At 40.3% G+C, this 16,576-nt stretch overlaps 1 protein-coding gene across 3 annotated transcripts in view; it reads right to left on the reverse strand.

Annotated features, from left to right (window-relative positions):
* Positions 1 to 2,371: 2,371 nt before the first annotated feature.
* Positions 2,372 to 16,576, reverse strand: part of LOC115154927 (G protein pathway suppressor 2) — a 41,969-nt gene continuing 27,764 nt past the window's right edge. For all 3 annotated transcript variants that reach the window (XM_029701646.1, XM_029701647.1, XM_029701645.1), the window contains exon 12: positions 2,372 to 3,053. In XM_029701646.1, the coding sequence (XP_029557506.1) occupies positions 2,973 to 3,053 (81 nt within the window). In that variant the 3' untranslated portion in view covers positions 2,372 to 2,972. The remainder of the gene's footprint in view (positions 3,054 to 16,576) is intronic.

Raw genomic sequence — 16,576 nt, forward strand, 5'->3', positions numbered from 1 at the left:
CACCTTTTCACCACAGGATCGTAAAATTTAGCAATCTGTCAGCTCTCTCTCCATCTACAATGAAACCTGCAAAGGCATGAATAATCTGGAACGCACCCAAATGGCCTGTCCAGAGCTGATTATTACAAAAGTGACAAAATTAAGAGAAGATGCTTTTATAGATTCAAATGAACAGAATACAAACCATTTACATGTCCACTTTACCGATATCTTACACTCACCTTCATATGTACTTGGACAGTGAAGCTAGATTTTTTTTATTTGGCTCTATACTCCAGCATGTTGGATTTTCATAAATATCGGTTTTAGCGCTTTATGTATAGAGTCCCACCCGAGTGCTTTCATTTCTAAACGGTAAATCAGATATGTATGAAAATACCCTCAAATAAAAGGTGACATTCTGTACGGTTGCCTCATATGAAACATTTGATTTCAAAATGCTGGAGTAAAGAGCCATTTTAGCTTCAATATCAAAACACAGGTGAGTGTACATGCTGGATTACAAACCAAAAACACCAGAAAGAGTGGTGTGACGATTTCAGAGCCTCCATTTCATTAAATTTACTGAAAAAGTAGAAGTTTCAAGTGGATATTTCATAATTTTCTTGACCATCTAAAAGTCAATAAAGGCTACATAGTTATAAAATCCAACTTTTCAAACAAACTTTTGATATGATAATCAGATAAATATGTAGACAAATACTTTACAGGGAAAACGGAGAGATTCTCTGCACATCCCTTTCTGCTTCTCTACCACATGGACACATACAATGGCGCTCTGTCACAGGCACATTCCAGACATGGTGAACAAGACTGACAAACAATATATAACTAACAAAACCAATAAATACAAGTAAATAATACAAATCTAATTAATTCAAATAATTATTGTAGATAATAGGCAGAATCTACCGCACACCTAAATCAGATTAGTGAAGGCACCAGAGGCAAATCGCTAAACTGGAGAAACAGGAAAAACTACCCACACACTTCCAGACAGATGCAAATTCATTTTAATAGTAGCTGAGCTTTCGGTCAGTCGACCTTACCTTAAAGTAAATTCAAATAATGAATAAAATACTTTAAGCCTAAACACTAATGTATCAGTGTAAAATATATTTCTCAGGTAGAAAATGGGACTAATTACATCAAAAACCTTCGAAACCATACGTTTAATTGAAATATGTATAAATTAACACAATTACGTCGCTTGACTGCGTAGCATGTTTATCGAATATCAATGGCAACCTACTCCTGCAATTGAATCACCCACCTGTCATTGGTGATGCCTGGAAAAGTAGTAGAGAAAGAGGTCTCCATGAGTGTGTTTGAAACTCTGGGGAGATGGAAAGATTGAGAGGTTGCATAGAGATCCATGATAAACAATAGTGAACAAAAGGTGTAAAATTGCTCCTATAATTCTAACTGACTAAAAGCCGGAAATGGAGGTTGGTCTGAGTATAGTCAAATAGGTCAAAACATCAGGAAAAGAGCATCATTGGTAACCAATTGTATTGCTTGAACAATTTCGGAAGTAGAAATCAACCGTTTTTTTTTTTAAAGCAAAGGAACACCCTCATGAAGACCCCGTTATCTGTGAGGAAAATGTATAAACTTGAAGGATATTAGCCAATAGCCACCATGATTGAATGACAAATATAGGAAACCAAAAAATTCAGTACTTGACGTGAAATGGAAAAAGCTATATACACGAGAGAAAAAAAGGAAAACGGGCGAATATAACACTCACTCCAAAAGCAACTGTACAAAATTCACAAATGGATACATCACCCACATAAAAAGTCAAGTCATCCCAGTGCTTTCAACTACAAGAAAACAGACTCAGTGATTCATTCAAATAACACACTGGTTTCAGTTTCATCAGTCCCATAGCAATGTGAAGAGTAAAATCCAGAAGGGAACGGGTCGAATCCAAAAACAGTAGGCTATATTTTTATATCTTTGATATCGACCTACTTATTTTCTGTTAAGTTGAAATCTGAAACATGACGAGTCACTGGAGAGCAGGCCATTTTTTCTTCATTTTTCGCGCCCTCCCTCTCTTCCTAACCACTAAAAAGTGCATAATCAACTTCCGCCCTTCTTCTCTCCCACAGACTGGCATATATTCAAGACTCTTCTGCATGTGATCCTGTAACAATTTTTTTATGCTTTACTTCTTGTGAATGACCTCTCCTTAGATTCATCGCTGTATGAAAAAAAAAATCTATTCCAAGCCATCATCTCAAAGTTCTTTCTTTCGTTTTTACAAAGATTAACACCTTCACTTCCCTCCCACATATCTTGTCACATGTTCTCTTCTTACACATCACCATACGCCTCTGCATTAAAAAATAAAAGCCCTTGCATGTTTAGTTTAAGTGCAATTTAATAAAATTAGCAGATTTTCATTTAAAAAGTTTATGAAAATATGGCTTCCACAAATACAGCATGTTTAAGTGAATCGAAGAGTTCATCCTTGCAAATGATCATTTCCTCCATGGGCCCTGAGAAGGGTTTACATTTAATCATTTAAAATGTATTAAATAAGATTAAGAACACATTAAGAGTATTTTAAGAGGCTTTCATTATCAGTAAAAAGTGAATAGCACAGAGTACTGAAGCTTGGGTTCATTTGCTAACACATCAACAATGAAAACAGCACCATTGTTTGGAATGCAAATATTATCGTTCTGAATCTACCAATTCTCTCTCATAGTATGTCATGATTGAGACACCCTGTATGAAACAGAAAGCTTACCTATTGAAATTCAGATTTTTAAATATAAAAATCAGAAAACAACATGCTAATGCATACTGAAAGTAGTCAATATACACATTATGGGATGTAATGCAACATTTTGGCAGAAGAAACGCTACATTGATGTACTATTTCAGCAGTTGAAGTTGAAGCCTAAATCTGTGTGGAGAATGATGCCAATCCCTAATTGCTGGTGGTGGTTGTGGCCAGTTTACTTGGTGTGGTGGTAGAACCTCTGTCCTGATTGGCTGTGGGAAAGGTAGGCATGCCGAGGAGAGCTCTGAAACGTTGCCTGTAAAAGACAAACAAGAAAGCATGAATAGATCCTTTAGAAACATCATACCATAGAAGTATAATTTAGTTATTCTATTTGTAAGCATCACATGTCTAACTAAACATGAGAATGACTGAGTCAGTCAAATCAAAGCTAGGGTGCATCTAGCCTAAAAAAAGTGATGAATACTCTAATCCATATTGTGACTAATGTTGATTTTCATGATGTATTCCTAGTATTTTGTCGAAGCCATTACCGTTGGCCATTTGATCTCCCTGGCAGCACCAAGGCTGTATGTAATGGGTTGTGCTGCCCAAGTTTGGGTGCTATGTGATAGGTAGGGCTCTGCATTTAGGGAGTTATTTACTACCCTGCATTTCAGTCATCCAACCTCAAGAGGCTGATATAGCATCCTCTCACACCACGTGTGAATTAATTGTCAATCCGTGCATACCCTAATTGTATAACGGAATTATTCAATTAGTCCAAAATAAATTCCCAACCATGTGGATTGACTTCAAAAAGGAAATTACTGCCGACACTTATTCCAGAGAGGAAGAGGCAAAGTGGCAGGGTCTCTGCCCAAAATCTGTCCGCGCAGATTGAGCAGACTTAGTCAGCGATAAGCAGACCAAGTGAGGAGTTTTTGTATGGGGGGCAATGAGTGTCGAATTTGGTAAAGATAAAAGTGATTTGCTATTTTGATACAGTAGTTAACCTGTTGGGGCTAGGGGGCAGTATTTGCACGGCCGGATAAAAAAACGTACCCGATTTAATCTGGTTACTACTCCTGCCCAGTAACTAGAATATGCATATAATTATTGGCTTTGGATAGAAAACACCCTACAGTTTCTAAAACTGTTTGAATGGTGTCTGTGAGTATAACAGAACTCATTTGGCAGGCCAAAACCTGAGAAGATTCCTTACAGGAAGTGGCCTGTCTGACCATTTCTTGCCCTCCTTGATCATCTCTAACAAAAACAGGGGATCTCTGGCATGACGTGACACTTCCTACGGCTCCCATAGGCTCTCAGAACCCGGGAAAAAGCTGAATGACGTAATTTCAGGCCCAGGCTGAAACACACTAGCGCGTTTGGCAAGTGCTCTATCAGAGGGCCATCAGACTGAGGCTCGGGCATGAGGGGATAGCATGCTTTTACTTTCACTCTCTTTGTAATAAAAAACGATTTCCCGGTCGGAATATTATCGCTTTTTTACGAGAAAAATTGCATAAAAATTGATTTTAAACAGCGGTTGACATGCTTCGAAGTACGGTAATGGAATATTTAGAAGTTTTTTGTCACGAAATGCGTCGTGCTCGTAACCCTTATTTACCCTTTTGGATAGTGTCTTGAACGCACGAACAAAACGCCGCTATTTGGATATAACAATGGATTATTTGGGACCAAACCAACATTTGTTATTGAAGTAGAAGTCCTGGGAGTGCATTCTGACGAAGACAGCAAAGGTAATAACATTTTTCTTATAGTAAATCTGACTTTGGTGAGTGCTAAACTTGCTGGGTGTCTAAATAGCTAGCCCTGTGATGCCGGGCTATCTACTTAGAATATTGCAAAATGCGCTTTCACCGAAAAGCTATTTTAAAATCGGACATATCGAGTGCATAGAGGAGTTCTGTATCTATAATTCTTAAAATAATTGTTATGTTTTTTGTGAACGTTTATCGTGAGTAATTTAGTAAATTCACAGGAAGTGTTCGGTGGGAATGCTAGTCACATGCTAGTCACATGCTAATGTAAAAAGCTGGTTTTTGATATAAATATGAACTTGATTGAACAGACATGCATGTATTGTATAACAATGTCCTAAGTTTGTCATCTGATGAAGATCAAAGGTTAGTGCTGCATTTAGCTGTGGTTTGGGTTTATGTGACATTATATGCTAGCTTGAAAAATGGGTGTCTGATTATTTATGGTTGGGTACTCTGCTGACATAATCTAATGTTTAGCTTTTGTTGTAAAGCGTTTTTGAAAACGGACAGTGTGGTTAGATTAATGAGAGTCTTGTCTTTAAAATGCTGTAAAATAGTCATATGTTTGAGAAATTGAAGTAATAGCATTTCTAAGGTATTTGAATAACGCGCCACGGGATTCAACTGGCTGTTGAGTAGGTTAAGGCCTAGCCCAGAGAGGTTAAGGCTTATTGGATCGAATAGAAGTTTCATAATGCTTAGGTTGTTACGATTGTATTAAATATTTTCTACAAAAGATCATTGTCTAGCTAGAATGTTCCCACTTGATCGCGCCTCCTTCCACCTGCCGTTCGCTTTTGCGGACATGCATTTCTATTGTTTGAGCCCTGTTCCCGGCGAGATACCGTCCTGTAGGATTTCACTCCAACCCTAATCTAGCGCACCTGATTCTAATAATTAGCTGGTTGATAAAATGAATCAGGTTAGTTACAACTGGGGTTGGATTGAAAACCTACTCTCCAGGAACAGGGTTGGAGAACCCTGGTTTGAGGGGTCAGTCGAACATCTTGTCAATATAATAGATATTTGCTTATTCTCATCAGCACAGCAGCCTACGCTTTATTGCACCAAATTATGTGGCTGTCTCAAGGACATTATCAACATTATATAGGAATTATGGGCCTTTTATCAAATAAAATGTTCCTATTTCAGAACAAAGTAGCCTTAATATTTAATTTGTTTTAGAAATAAATTCAGAAGAAATAGTGAAACAGTCTCAATCTTGCATAACAATATAGAAATCAACAAAAATATGTCTCTACTTGTCTATACTTAAACCTGTTGTGGATAGGGGGCAGTATTTTCACGGCCGGATGAAAAAAACGTACCCGATTTACATTTACATTTACGTCATTTAGCAGACGCTCTTATCCAGAGCGACTTACAGTAGTGAATGCATACATTTCATACATTTTTATTTTTTTCCTGTGCTGATTTAAACTGGTTACTACTCTTGCCCAGAAACGAGAATATGCATATTATTAGTAGATTTGGATAGAAAACACTGAAGTTTCTAAAACTGTTTGAATGGTGTCTGAGTATAACAGAACTCATATGGCAGGCAAAAACCTGAGAAGATTCCATTCAGGAAGTGGCCTGTCTCAATTTGTAGTTCTTCTTTTGGTTCTCTATCGAAACTACAGTTTCTGAGCTGTTACGAAGCACTTTCTAAGGCTTCCATTGGCTCTCTAAAGCCTTCAGAAAGCGGATTGAGGCGTCTCCTGTCTCTGGGCAGAGTATACTAGCACAGTTTGTCAGTGGTCTGCCTGGTGACAAAGAGATTGGAGATGCGCGGTCCTGCGACCATGCTGTTTTTTCTTTTCTCTCTTTGAATGAATTCACTATTGTCCGGTTGGAATATTATCGCTATTTTATGAGAAAAATACCATAAAAATTGATTTTAAACAGCATTTGACATGCTTCTAAGTACGGTAAAGGAACATTTTGTATTTTTTTTGTCTCGAAATGCGCTCGCACATTACCCTTTGGATAGTGACCTGAACGCACAAACAAAACGGAGGTATTTGGACATAACTATGGATTATTTGGAACAAAAACAACATTTGTTGTTGAAGTAGCAGTCCTGGGAGTGCATTCTGACGAAGATCAGCAAAGGTAATACAATTTTTCTAATAGTAATTCTGAGTTTAGTGTGCCCCGAACTTGGCGGGTGTCAAAATAGCTAGCCGTGATGGCTGAGCTATGTACTCAGAATATTGCAAAATGTGCTTTCGCCGAAAAGCTATTTTAAAATCTGACATAGCGATTGCATAAAGGAGTTCTGTATCTATAATTCTTAAAATAATTATGTATTTTGTCAACGTTTGAGTAATTTAGTAAATTCACCGGAAGTTTTGGGTGGGAATGCATGTTCTGAACATCACATGCTAATGTAAAAAGCTGTTTTTGGATATAAATATGAACTTGATTGAACAAAACATGCATGTATTGTATAACAATGTCCTAGGAGTGTCATCTGATGAAGATCGTCAAAGGTTAGTGCTTCATTTAGCTGTGTTTTGGGTTTCTGTGACATATATGCTTGCTTGGAAAATGGCTGTGTGATTATTTTGGGCTATGTACTCTCCTAACATAATCTAATGTTTTGCTTTCGCTGTAAAGCCTTTTTGAAATCGGACAATGTGGTTAGATTAACGAGAGTCTTGTCTTTAAAATGGTGTAAAATAGTCGTATGTTTGAAAAATTGAAATTATATCATTTGAGGTTTTTGTATTTCGCGCCACGCTCTACCATTGGATATTGGCGAGGCGTTACGCTAGCGGAACGTCTGTCCTCAACAGGTTTTAGCATATGGGAATATGCATTGCACATAAGAAAATGTAGGGGGCGGGGGGGGGGCGGAATGTAGCCTAGGCTATTTCAGAACAAAGTAGCCTATTTTCTGGTGGCATGCATTGAAACACGTGGCCTTATCGTGGCTTTCTTTTGCAAAAATATTATGTATTTCGAAAATGGTCAATTGTAAACACCATATTAAGGTGTGGGACGTTCATTAAGGTGCAGGTCTATTTCATTCCAGTAGATAGCATAATCTGTCCGTCCACAATTTACCTGTGGCAAAATGGTGGCATAACACCAGACAACAGAAAGAGCTGGCTGCTACTATCCCAGAGATGACCTCTGCCCTCAACTTGCAATTAAAACAGTAAATTAATCACTTCCATTGCTCACTTCTAAAGTGGATGCCTATTCAACTAAAGTGGAAAGTCTGGAGAATGACCTGGAAACAGCGCATGCTAAATTAGAAGGGGCAATCAATCTCCTAAAAGAGAAAACAATCACTTGAAAATCCCTCCTGTAAATTCAATGTGCGGGTATTTGGACTTGGAACTGGGGCAACCAAATTTCTTTCATGAGCAATGTTTTCTATGAACTGTTAGGGCAGGAGAAGCTGGGTCCCATGCCGCGAATTAACATTGCACACTGCACGGGTCCTCGCCAGAATGGCTCGTTGTATGAATGTACAAATGCACAGTTTTGAAGTCAAAAAGCTAATTGTTCACCTTGCAGCAGAATTGGGGGCTCTGACCTATGTAGAAAAGAGGATCAGCATCTACCCAGACCTGAGTGCCGAACTGCTAAAACAGAGGGCAACCTACAATGAGGTGAAATCTGCAGCTATGCAAGCTAAATCTGTTAGGCAAGGGGGGTCAGGGAAGGGGGGGATGGTTTACAGGGAGGGTTTTCTGGGTGGAGAACAATCAATGGGTGAATTTCCCTGTGGGTCCTGCTTTTTAGTTACACATCCTTCGGCTTATCAACACTAAAGACAACAATTCTATAATTAATATAACATTATTTTCTGAAAAACAATGGCAAAAATAGCAATTCTCTCTTGGAATTTGAAATACCTTACGTCCTATCAAACGTGTCAGCGGTCTTGATATCCTTTCAAGAAACCATATCGATATAGAAATGCTCCAAGAAACACACCTGCTCTATAAGCATTGCTCGACATTCAGGGCAGCCCGCTGGCCCTGCAACCTCTGCCGAAGCATGCCGGGCCAGTTAATCAAGCTTTCATATCGCCCACTTGGGCCAGTACATTTTCAAACTCCCCCAAAAATAAAATAAATACATATTCACAATCTCCCTGACGTCTGATGCTTCACACTTGTTATCAACCAGCATTCGGTTTCCAAGTATGGGTGATTTTCCGATGCATGTGTTGTGCATCTCGGAGTGGTGAGTACAATCAATGTGGGCTTGGGGGGAGGCCATTGTGAATGTGTGTGTGAGACTGGGCCATTGTGGGCTTGAGGGAGGCCGTTGCCTAATCCTGTGGATGTCCTTGGACATTTTTTGTATCGTTGCTATGGTTACGCCACCAATATAATCTATGACCTGAAGTATGTGCCAAGAAGGGGAGGAGAAACCAAGTAAAGATGGCCGTAGATAGACTACAAGTAAGATTAGGAAACAATAGTGGCAGAATACCAAAAGATGTGGATCATATACATAAAGAGGAGTGAATATGTATGTTGTGTCAAACTGAAACTGTATATAAAGTGATCTGAGTCTGGGACCGGCAGTTGCTCCATGGACCAGCTCGGCTTGTTACTTTGTAATAAAGTCTATATTGAATACACAAGCTCAAGTGTCTAAAAATATATTTTAAGAAGTATTTCCACGACACAAACAAGAATGTCTGACAATTCCCTCTCCGTCTAGAGTGAGCCCCGCCAGTAGCCTACGTCCTGGATACTCGCGCCAGACCCATCTCAGCAGAGGCAGGAAGCCCATCAATGAACACCGGCACGTGTATTCAAAAGTCCTCCACCTGCCTTTCCGCTTGCTTGTCAAAACATTAACAATATTTACACAAATGTGACTTGTTTCAGGAAACTATGCTGTGTCACTACTTCACAGGAGCACCATTTAAACTATTTAAAAAATATATACATTTAATCAAAATGCGTTTTTGGGCAGAAATGCCTGAACTTTCATGTACCTTAACACACTTGTATGCCATCTGTAAATATGAATACAATTACTAAGTTTACAAGCCTAGTTGGTTTAGCCACAGAAAAAGACCGCAATCTTCCCGGTAGCAATGATTGGCTGAGATAATGAGTGGGCTGGAAATGCTGAGAGATGAGTTCGGATTGGTCTGCCATGTAGCACACTTCTGTCTATAATATGAGCTGGTCAGTATGTGTAGGTAATCCTTTTTAAACAAGATATCACGTAGTAGAACTGCATAAGTGTTGCTCTCCACTTTCTGGAGGACAGAGTTTTGAAATCAGTGGAATTAGAGTACTATAGCTAAGGAGATGGACATAATTCTGGCTTTTAATTGCAAATATGCAGACGGAGTCGAAAAGAGAACACACAGAAGGCTCCGGATCACATCTTCAAACTAAGGGCAACCATGTTATCCGTGACAGAGGGAGAAGCGTCCATCCATGTAAGAGAGTCTAGCTAGCTACATTTTTAGATATTACACGCTTCTAATTTTGTCGATTTCAGTTGAAGTTAAAGTGTACTGTTAGCTAGCTAGCTAACGTTACTTGTATGATCTGTGTAGTAATATTATTCATATCTCAGAGCCATTTGCATTGCTAGTTATAGCCTAATGTTAGCTAGCTAACATTGAACCTGGTTGGGTAGCTACCTGCAGATTCATGCAGAGTAGTAACATTATGAGTTGGGATTATGGTTCATTGTTTAGCCAGCTAGCTACATGTCTAAACAACAGACTCCACTATGGAAGTAACTATTACAATAGAATGTTTATGATGTCATTGCGAAAACTGTCGATAGATGTAACTGGTAAATCCGCTCTGGCTATCTACTCCGACTTCAGAGCATTCTCATCAGACTGCCAGAGTGCAGAATAACTGACGAATTTACAAACGCTCAACACCCGTTGAATATGGCCAGTGCCAGTAAACGTTGGCAAAAAAAGTGTAATTAAATTGTTGCCAGCAGCAGAGTTGCAGTCACCAATGCTCTGGTTAACATAAAAACACCCTAACCAGCTCTGTTAGGGCAAGTAAATTGGTCAGAGTGAGCTGTTCTCTCATTTGTGTATGGAATTAGCTAGCAAGCTAGCCAATGTTAGCCAGTTAGCTTGGGTGCTTGACTGCTTTTGTTAGGTCAGAACGCTCGGATCAACCCCTCAACCCAGTGTGCGCTCTGAACACTCCGAGAACGAAACGCTCTGAATTTACGAACGGCCAATCTGACAAAGCTCTGAGTTTCGAACGCCCAGAGCACACTCTGGCACTACAGATAAAATTTATGAACACACCGGTAGTATAAACCAGCCTTTATTCTTGGAAAGCTTTGGTTTTTTAGTACATAGCTTCACATGTGAATCCTTAAAGCCATGGGTGGGTCTAAAGATTAACCTGTCTGGGCTAGGGGGCAGTGTTGAGAATTTTGGAAAAAATATGTTCCCATTTTTAACTGCCTCCTACACCAACTCAGAAGCTAGAATATGCATATTATTGTTCAGGTTTGGATAGAAAATACTCTGAATTTTCTAAAACTGTTTGAATGGTGTCTGTGAGTATAACAGAACTCCTATGGCAGGCAAAAACCTGACAAGGTTTCAAGCAGGAAGTACCCTGTCTGACAAGGAGTCGTGCGTCTTACATCTTTTTATTGAAAAGTAAGGATCTTAGCTGTAACGTGACAATTCCCAGGGCTCCGATAGGCTCTCAGAGCCCGGGAAATAACTGAAGGTTTACGAGGGAGTCTCAGGCTGAAACACATTATCACCTTTTGTAAGTGTCGACTCAGAGGACCTTTGAATGAGGCGCGTGCACGAGTCGCTCCTGAGGAGAAATTTTATTCGGCTGTTTAGGCTCAATGCATACTCCCGGTCGGAATATTATCACTTATCTACGAGATAACTGGCATAAAAATTGGTTTTAAACAGCGGTTGACATGCTTCGAAGTACGGTAATGGAATATTTAGACATTTTTGACACGCCAATGCGCCATGCGCAGGACCGTGAAGAAGCATTCTGATAGTGTCTAGAACTCACGAACAAAACGTCGCTGTTTGGATATAACGATGGATTATTTGGGACCAAACCAACATTTGTTATTGAAGTAGAAGTCCTGGCAGTGTATTCTGATGAAGAACAAGCAAGGTAAGAACATTTTTCTTATAGGAAATGTGATTTTGGTGGAGGCTGACCTGGGTGGGTATCTAAATAGCTAGCCCTGTAATGCCGGGCTATGTACTTAGATTATTGCAAAATGTGCTTCATCCGAAAAGCTATTTTAAAATCGGACATATCGAGTGCATAGAGGAGTAATGTATCTATAATTCTTAAAATAATTGTTATGCTTTTTGTGAACGTTTATCGTGAGTAATTTAGCAAACTGTTAGTAAATTCCCCGGAAGTTTGCGGGGGTTATGCTTTTTCTGAACGTCACATGCTAATGCAAAAAGCTGTTTTTTGATATAAATATGAACTTGATTGAACAGACATGCATGTATTGTATAACACAATGTCCTAGGTGTGTCATCTGATGAAGATCATCAAAGGTTAGTGCTGCATTTAGCTGTGGTTTGGGTTTATGTGACATGATATGCTAGCTTGAAAAATGGGTGTCTGATTTTTTCTGGCTGGGCACTCTGCTGACATAATCTAATGTTTTGCTTTCGTTGTAAAGCCTTTTTGAAATCGGACAGTGGGGTTAGATTAACGAGATTCTTGTCTTTAAATAGCTGTAAAATAGTCATATGTTTGAGAAATTGAAGTAATAGTATTTCTAACGATTCAAAAATCGCGCCACTGGAATTTCAGTAGCTGTTACGTAGGTGGGACGAGTTCGTCCCACATACCCCAGAGAGGTTAAGAGGGTGAGAATGATTCTGAATGTGTGTAGAAAATGAAGAGCTCCCAGCAGGTACCATAACATTCGAAGGCCATTTTCTCAAAAGTGAGGTTACAAGTTTATCAACTTTCAAAGCAGAATTACTTTCCCATTGTTGCTCAACTGTGGTGTATGATATACCATTTTCTAGCTCTGAGTCTCTACTTTTATCCAATGTAAAAAACACAATTTCAAATTTTGCTACATAAGACCGAATCGAGACGGTCGGTCAGAAATTATTTTTTGGTTAAATACAGAAACAAAAACGAATATTGTAATAATGGTATCCTGCAGTCCATAATTGTTTAGAAACCAGCTATGTAATTTATTTATCAGCTAAAAATGCCGACCGTATTACCTCCAAGAGAATTCTCTTCGGTTAGTCACAGCTGTGTATATTGCCCCTCAAGCCGATACCGGCCCTGAAGGAATTACACTGGACTTTATGCAAACTGGAAACAACATATCCTGAGGCCGCATTTATTGTATCTGGGGATTTTAAAGCAAATTTTAAAGCAAATTTGAGGAAAACGCTACCGAAGTTCTATCAACACATTCACTGTAGTACTCACGCTGGGAAAACCTCTCGACCACTGCTACACTTTCTTCCAGGATGCCTACAAGGCCCTCCCCCACCCTCCCTTCGGCAAATCTGATCACGACTCCATTTTTGCTCCTCCCTTCCTATAGGCAGAAACTCAAACAGGAAGTCCGTGCTAAGGTCTATGCAACGCTGGTCTGACCAATCGGAACCCATGCTTCAAGATTGTTCTGATCACGCGGACTGGGATATGTACCGGGTAGCCTCGGAGAATAACATTTACGTATAAACGGACACGGTGACTGAGTTCCTCAGGAAGCGTATAGGGGATGTTGTTCCCACTGACTATTAAAACCTACCCAAACCAGATACCGTGGATAGATGGCAGAATCCATGCTAAACTGAAAGCACGAACCACCGCATTTAACCATTGCAAGGTGACTGGGAATATGGCTGATGACAAACTGTGTAGTGATTCCCTCCGTAAGGCAATCAAACAGGCAAAACGTCAGTACAGACACAAAGTGGAGTCGCAATTCAACGGCTCAGACACGAGACGCATGTAGCAGGGTCTACAGGCAATCACGGACTACAAAGGGAAAACCAGCCATGTTGCGGACACCGACGGCTTGCTCCCGTACAAGCTACACCATCTTTTTTAACAGTGCCATTGACGAGGCCTGATCTTCTCTGTGGCCGACGTGAGTAAGACATTTAAGCGTGTTAACCCTTGCAAGGCTGCCGGCCCACACGGCATCCCTAGCCGCATCCTCAGAGCATGCGCAGACCAGCTGGCTGGAGTGTTTACAGACATATTCAATCTCTCCCTATCCCAGTCTACTCTCCCCACTTGGTTCAAGATGTACACCATTGTTCCTGTACCTAAGAAAACGAAGGTAACTTAACTAAATGACTGTCGCCATGAAGTGCTTTGAGAAGCGAGTTAAGGATCATATCACCTCTACCCTACCTGACACCATAGACAAACTTAAATTTGCTTACCGCGCCAAAAGATCCACAGACGATGCAATCGCCATTGCACTGCACACTGCCCTATCCCATCTGGACAAGAGGAATAACTACAGTTGAAGTCGGAAGTTTACATACACTAAGGTTGGAGTCATTATAACTTGTTATTCAACCACTCCACAAATTTCTTGTTAACAAACTATAGTTTTGGCAAGTTGGTTAGTACATCTACTTTGTGCATGACACAAGTAATTGTTCCAACAATTATTTACAGACAGATTATTTCACTGTATCACAATTCCAGTGGGTCAGAGGTTTACATACACTCAGTTGACTGTGCCTTTAAACAGCTTGGACAATTCCAGAAAATATCATGGCTTTAGAAGTTTCTGATAGGCTAACTGACATAATTTGAGTCAATTGGAGGTGAACCTGTGGATGTATTTCAAGGCCTACCTTCAAACACAGTGCCTCTTTGCTTGACATCATGGGAAAATCAAAAGAAATCAGCCAAGACCTCAGAAGAAAAATTGTAGACCTCCACAAGTCTGGTTCATCCTTGGGTGACAAGTTCTGTCTCTTAGAGATGAACGTACTTTGGTGTGAAAAGTGCAAATCAATCCCAGAACAACAGCAAAGGACCTTGTGAAGATGCTGGAGGAAACAGGTACAAAAGTCTCTATATCCACAGTAAAACAAGTCCTATATTGACATAACTTGAAAGGCCGCTCAGCAAGGAAGAAGCCACTGCTCCAAAACCGCCATAAAAAAAGCCAGACTACGGTTTGTGCACATGGGGACAAAGATCGTACTTTTTGGAGAAATGTCCTGGTCTATTGAAACAAAAATATAACTGTTTGGTCATAATGACCATCGTTATGTTTGGAGGAAAAAAAGGGGGAGGCTTGCATGCCGAAGAACACCATCCCAACCGTGAAACACAGGGGTAGCAGCATCATGTTGTGGGGGTGCTTTGCTGCAGGAGGGATGGGCCAAAATTCACCCAACTTATTGTGGGAAGCTTGTGGAAGGCTACCTGAAACGTTTGACCCAAGTTAAACATTTTAAAGGCAATGCTGCCAAATACTAATTGAGTGTATGTCAACTTCTGACCCACTGGGAATGTGATGAAATAAATAATTCTCTCTACTATTATTCTGACATTTCACATTCTTAAAATAAAGTAGTGATCCTAACTGACCTAAGACAGGGAATTTTTACTTGGATTAAATGTCAGGAATTGTGAAAAACTGAGTTTAAATGTATTTAGCTAAGGTGTATGTAATCTTCTGACTTCAACTGTATGTAAGAATGCTGTTCATTGACTATAACTCAGCCTTCAACACCATAGTACACTCCAAGGTCATCATCAAGCTCAGGGCCCTGGGTCTGAACTCCGCCCTATGCACCTAGGTGGAGAAGGTAGGAAATAACACCACTTCACTGATCCTCAACACATGGGCCCCACAAGTGTGTGTGCTACGCCCCCTCCTCTACTCCCTTTTCACCCATGACTGCGTTTCCACACACGCCTCCAACTCAATCATCAAGTTTGCAGATGACAACCATAGTAAGCATGATTACCAACAATGATGAGACAGCCTACAGGGCGGAGGTGAGGGCCCTGGCGGAGTGGTGCCAGGAAAATAAACTCTCAATGTCAACAAAACGAAGGAGCTGATAGTGGGCTTCAGGAAAAAGCAGAGGGAGCACGCCCCTATGCACATTGACGGGATCGCGGTGGAGAAGGTGGAAAGCTTCAAGTTCCTCGGCAAACACATCACTGATGATCTAAAATGGTCCACCCACACAGACAGTGTGGTGAAGAAGGTTCAACAGCACCTCTTCAACCTCAGGAGGCTGAATAAATTTGGCTTGGCCCCTAAGACTCCCACAAACTTTCACAGATGCACAATTGAGAGCATCCTGTTGGGCTGTATCACCGCCTGGTACAGCAACTGCACCGCCCACAACCGCATGGCTCTCCAGAGGGTGGTGTAGTCTGCCCAACGCATCACCTACAGCACCCGATGGGCACCTACAGCACCCGATGTCACAGGAAGGCCAAATAGATCATCAAGGACATCAACCACCCAAGCTATGACCTGTTCACCCCGCTATCATCCAGAAGGCGAGGTCAGTACAGGTGCATCAAAGCTGGGACCGAGAGACTGAAATACAACTTCTATCTCAAGGCCGTCAGACTGTTAAATAGTTATCACTAGCCGGCTACCACCCGGTTACTCAACCCTGCACCTTAGAGGCTGCTGCCCTATATACATAGCCATGGAATCACCGGTCACTTTAATAATGTTTACATACTGCTTTACTCAGTTCATATGTATATACTGTATTCTATTCTAAATGTATTTTAGTCAATGCCACTCCGACATTGCTCGTCCTAATATTTATATATTTCTTAATTCCATTATTTGACTTTTAGATGTGTGTGTATTGTTGTGAATTGTTAGATATTACTGCACTGTTGGAACACAAGCATTTCACTACACAATTAAAGAAGATAATCAGAACTGGAAATGTTAACTGCTGTAGAGCGTTCAACACTTTTCTCAGACGAGATAGTCAAGACAAAACTTAATTTATTGATAAGGCAGAGAGAAGAATTTCCCGTCCATCGAGTTAGACTCAACCATTACTCCATGCTAATCATCCCAGTCTTTT

Source organism: Salmo trutta, chromosome 19 (genome assembly GCF_901001165.1).
Source record: "Salmo trutta chromosome 19, fSalTru1.1, whole genome shotgun sequence".
In the NCBI taxonomy this organism is placed as follows: domain Eukaryota; kingdom Metazoa; phylum Chordata; class Actinopteri; order Salmoniformes; family Salmonidae; genus Salmo; species Salmo trutta.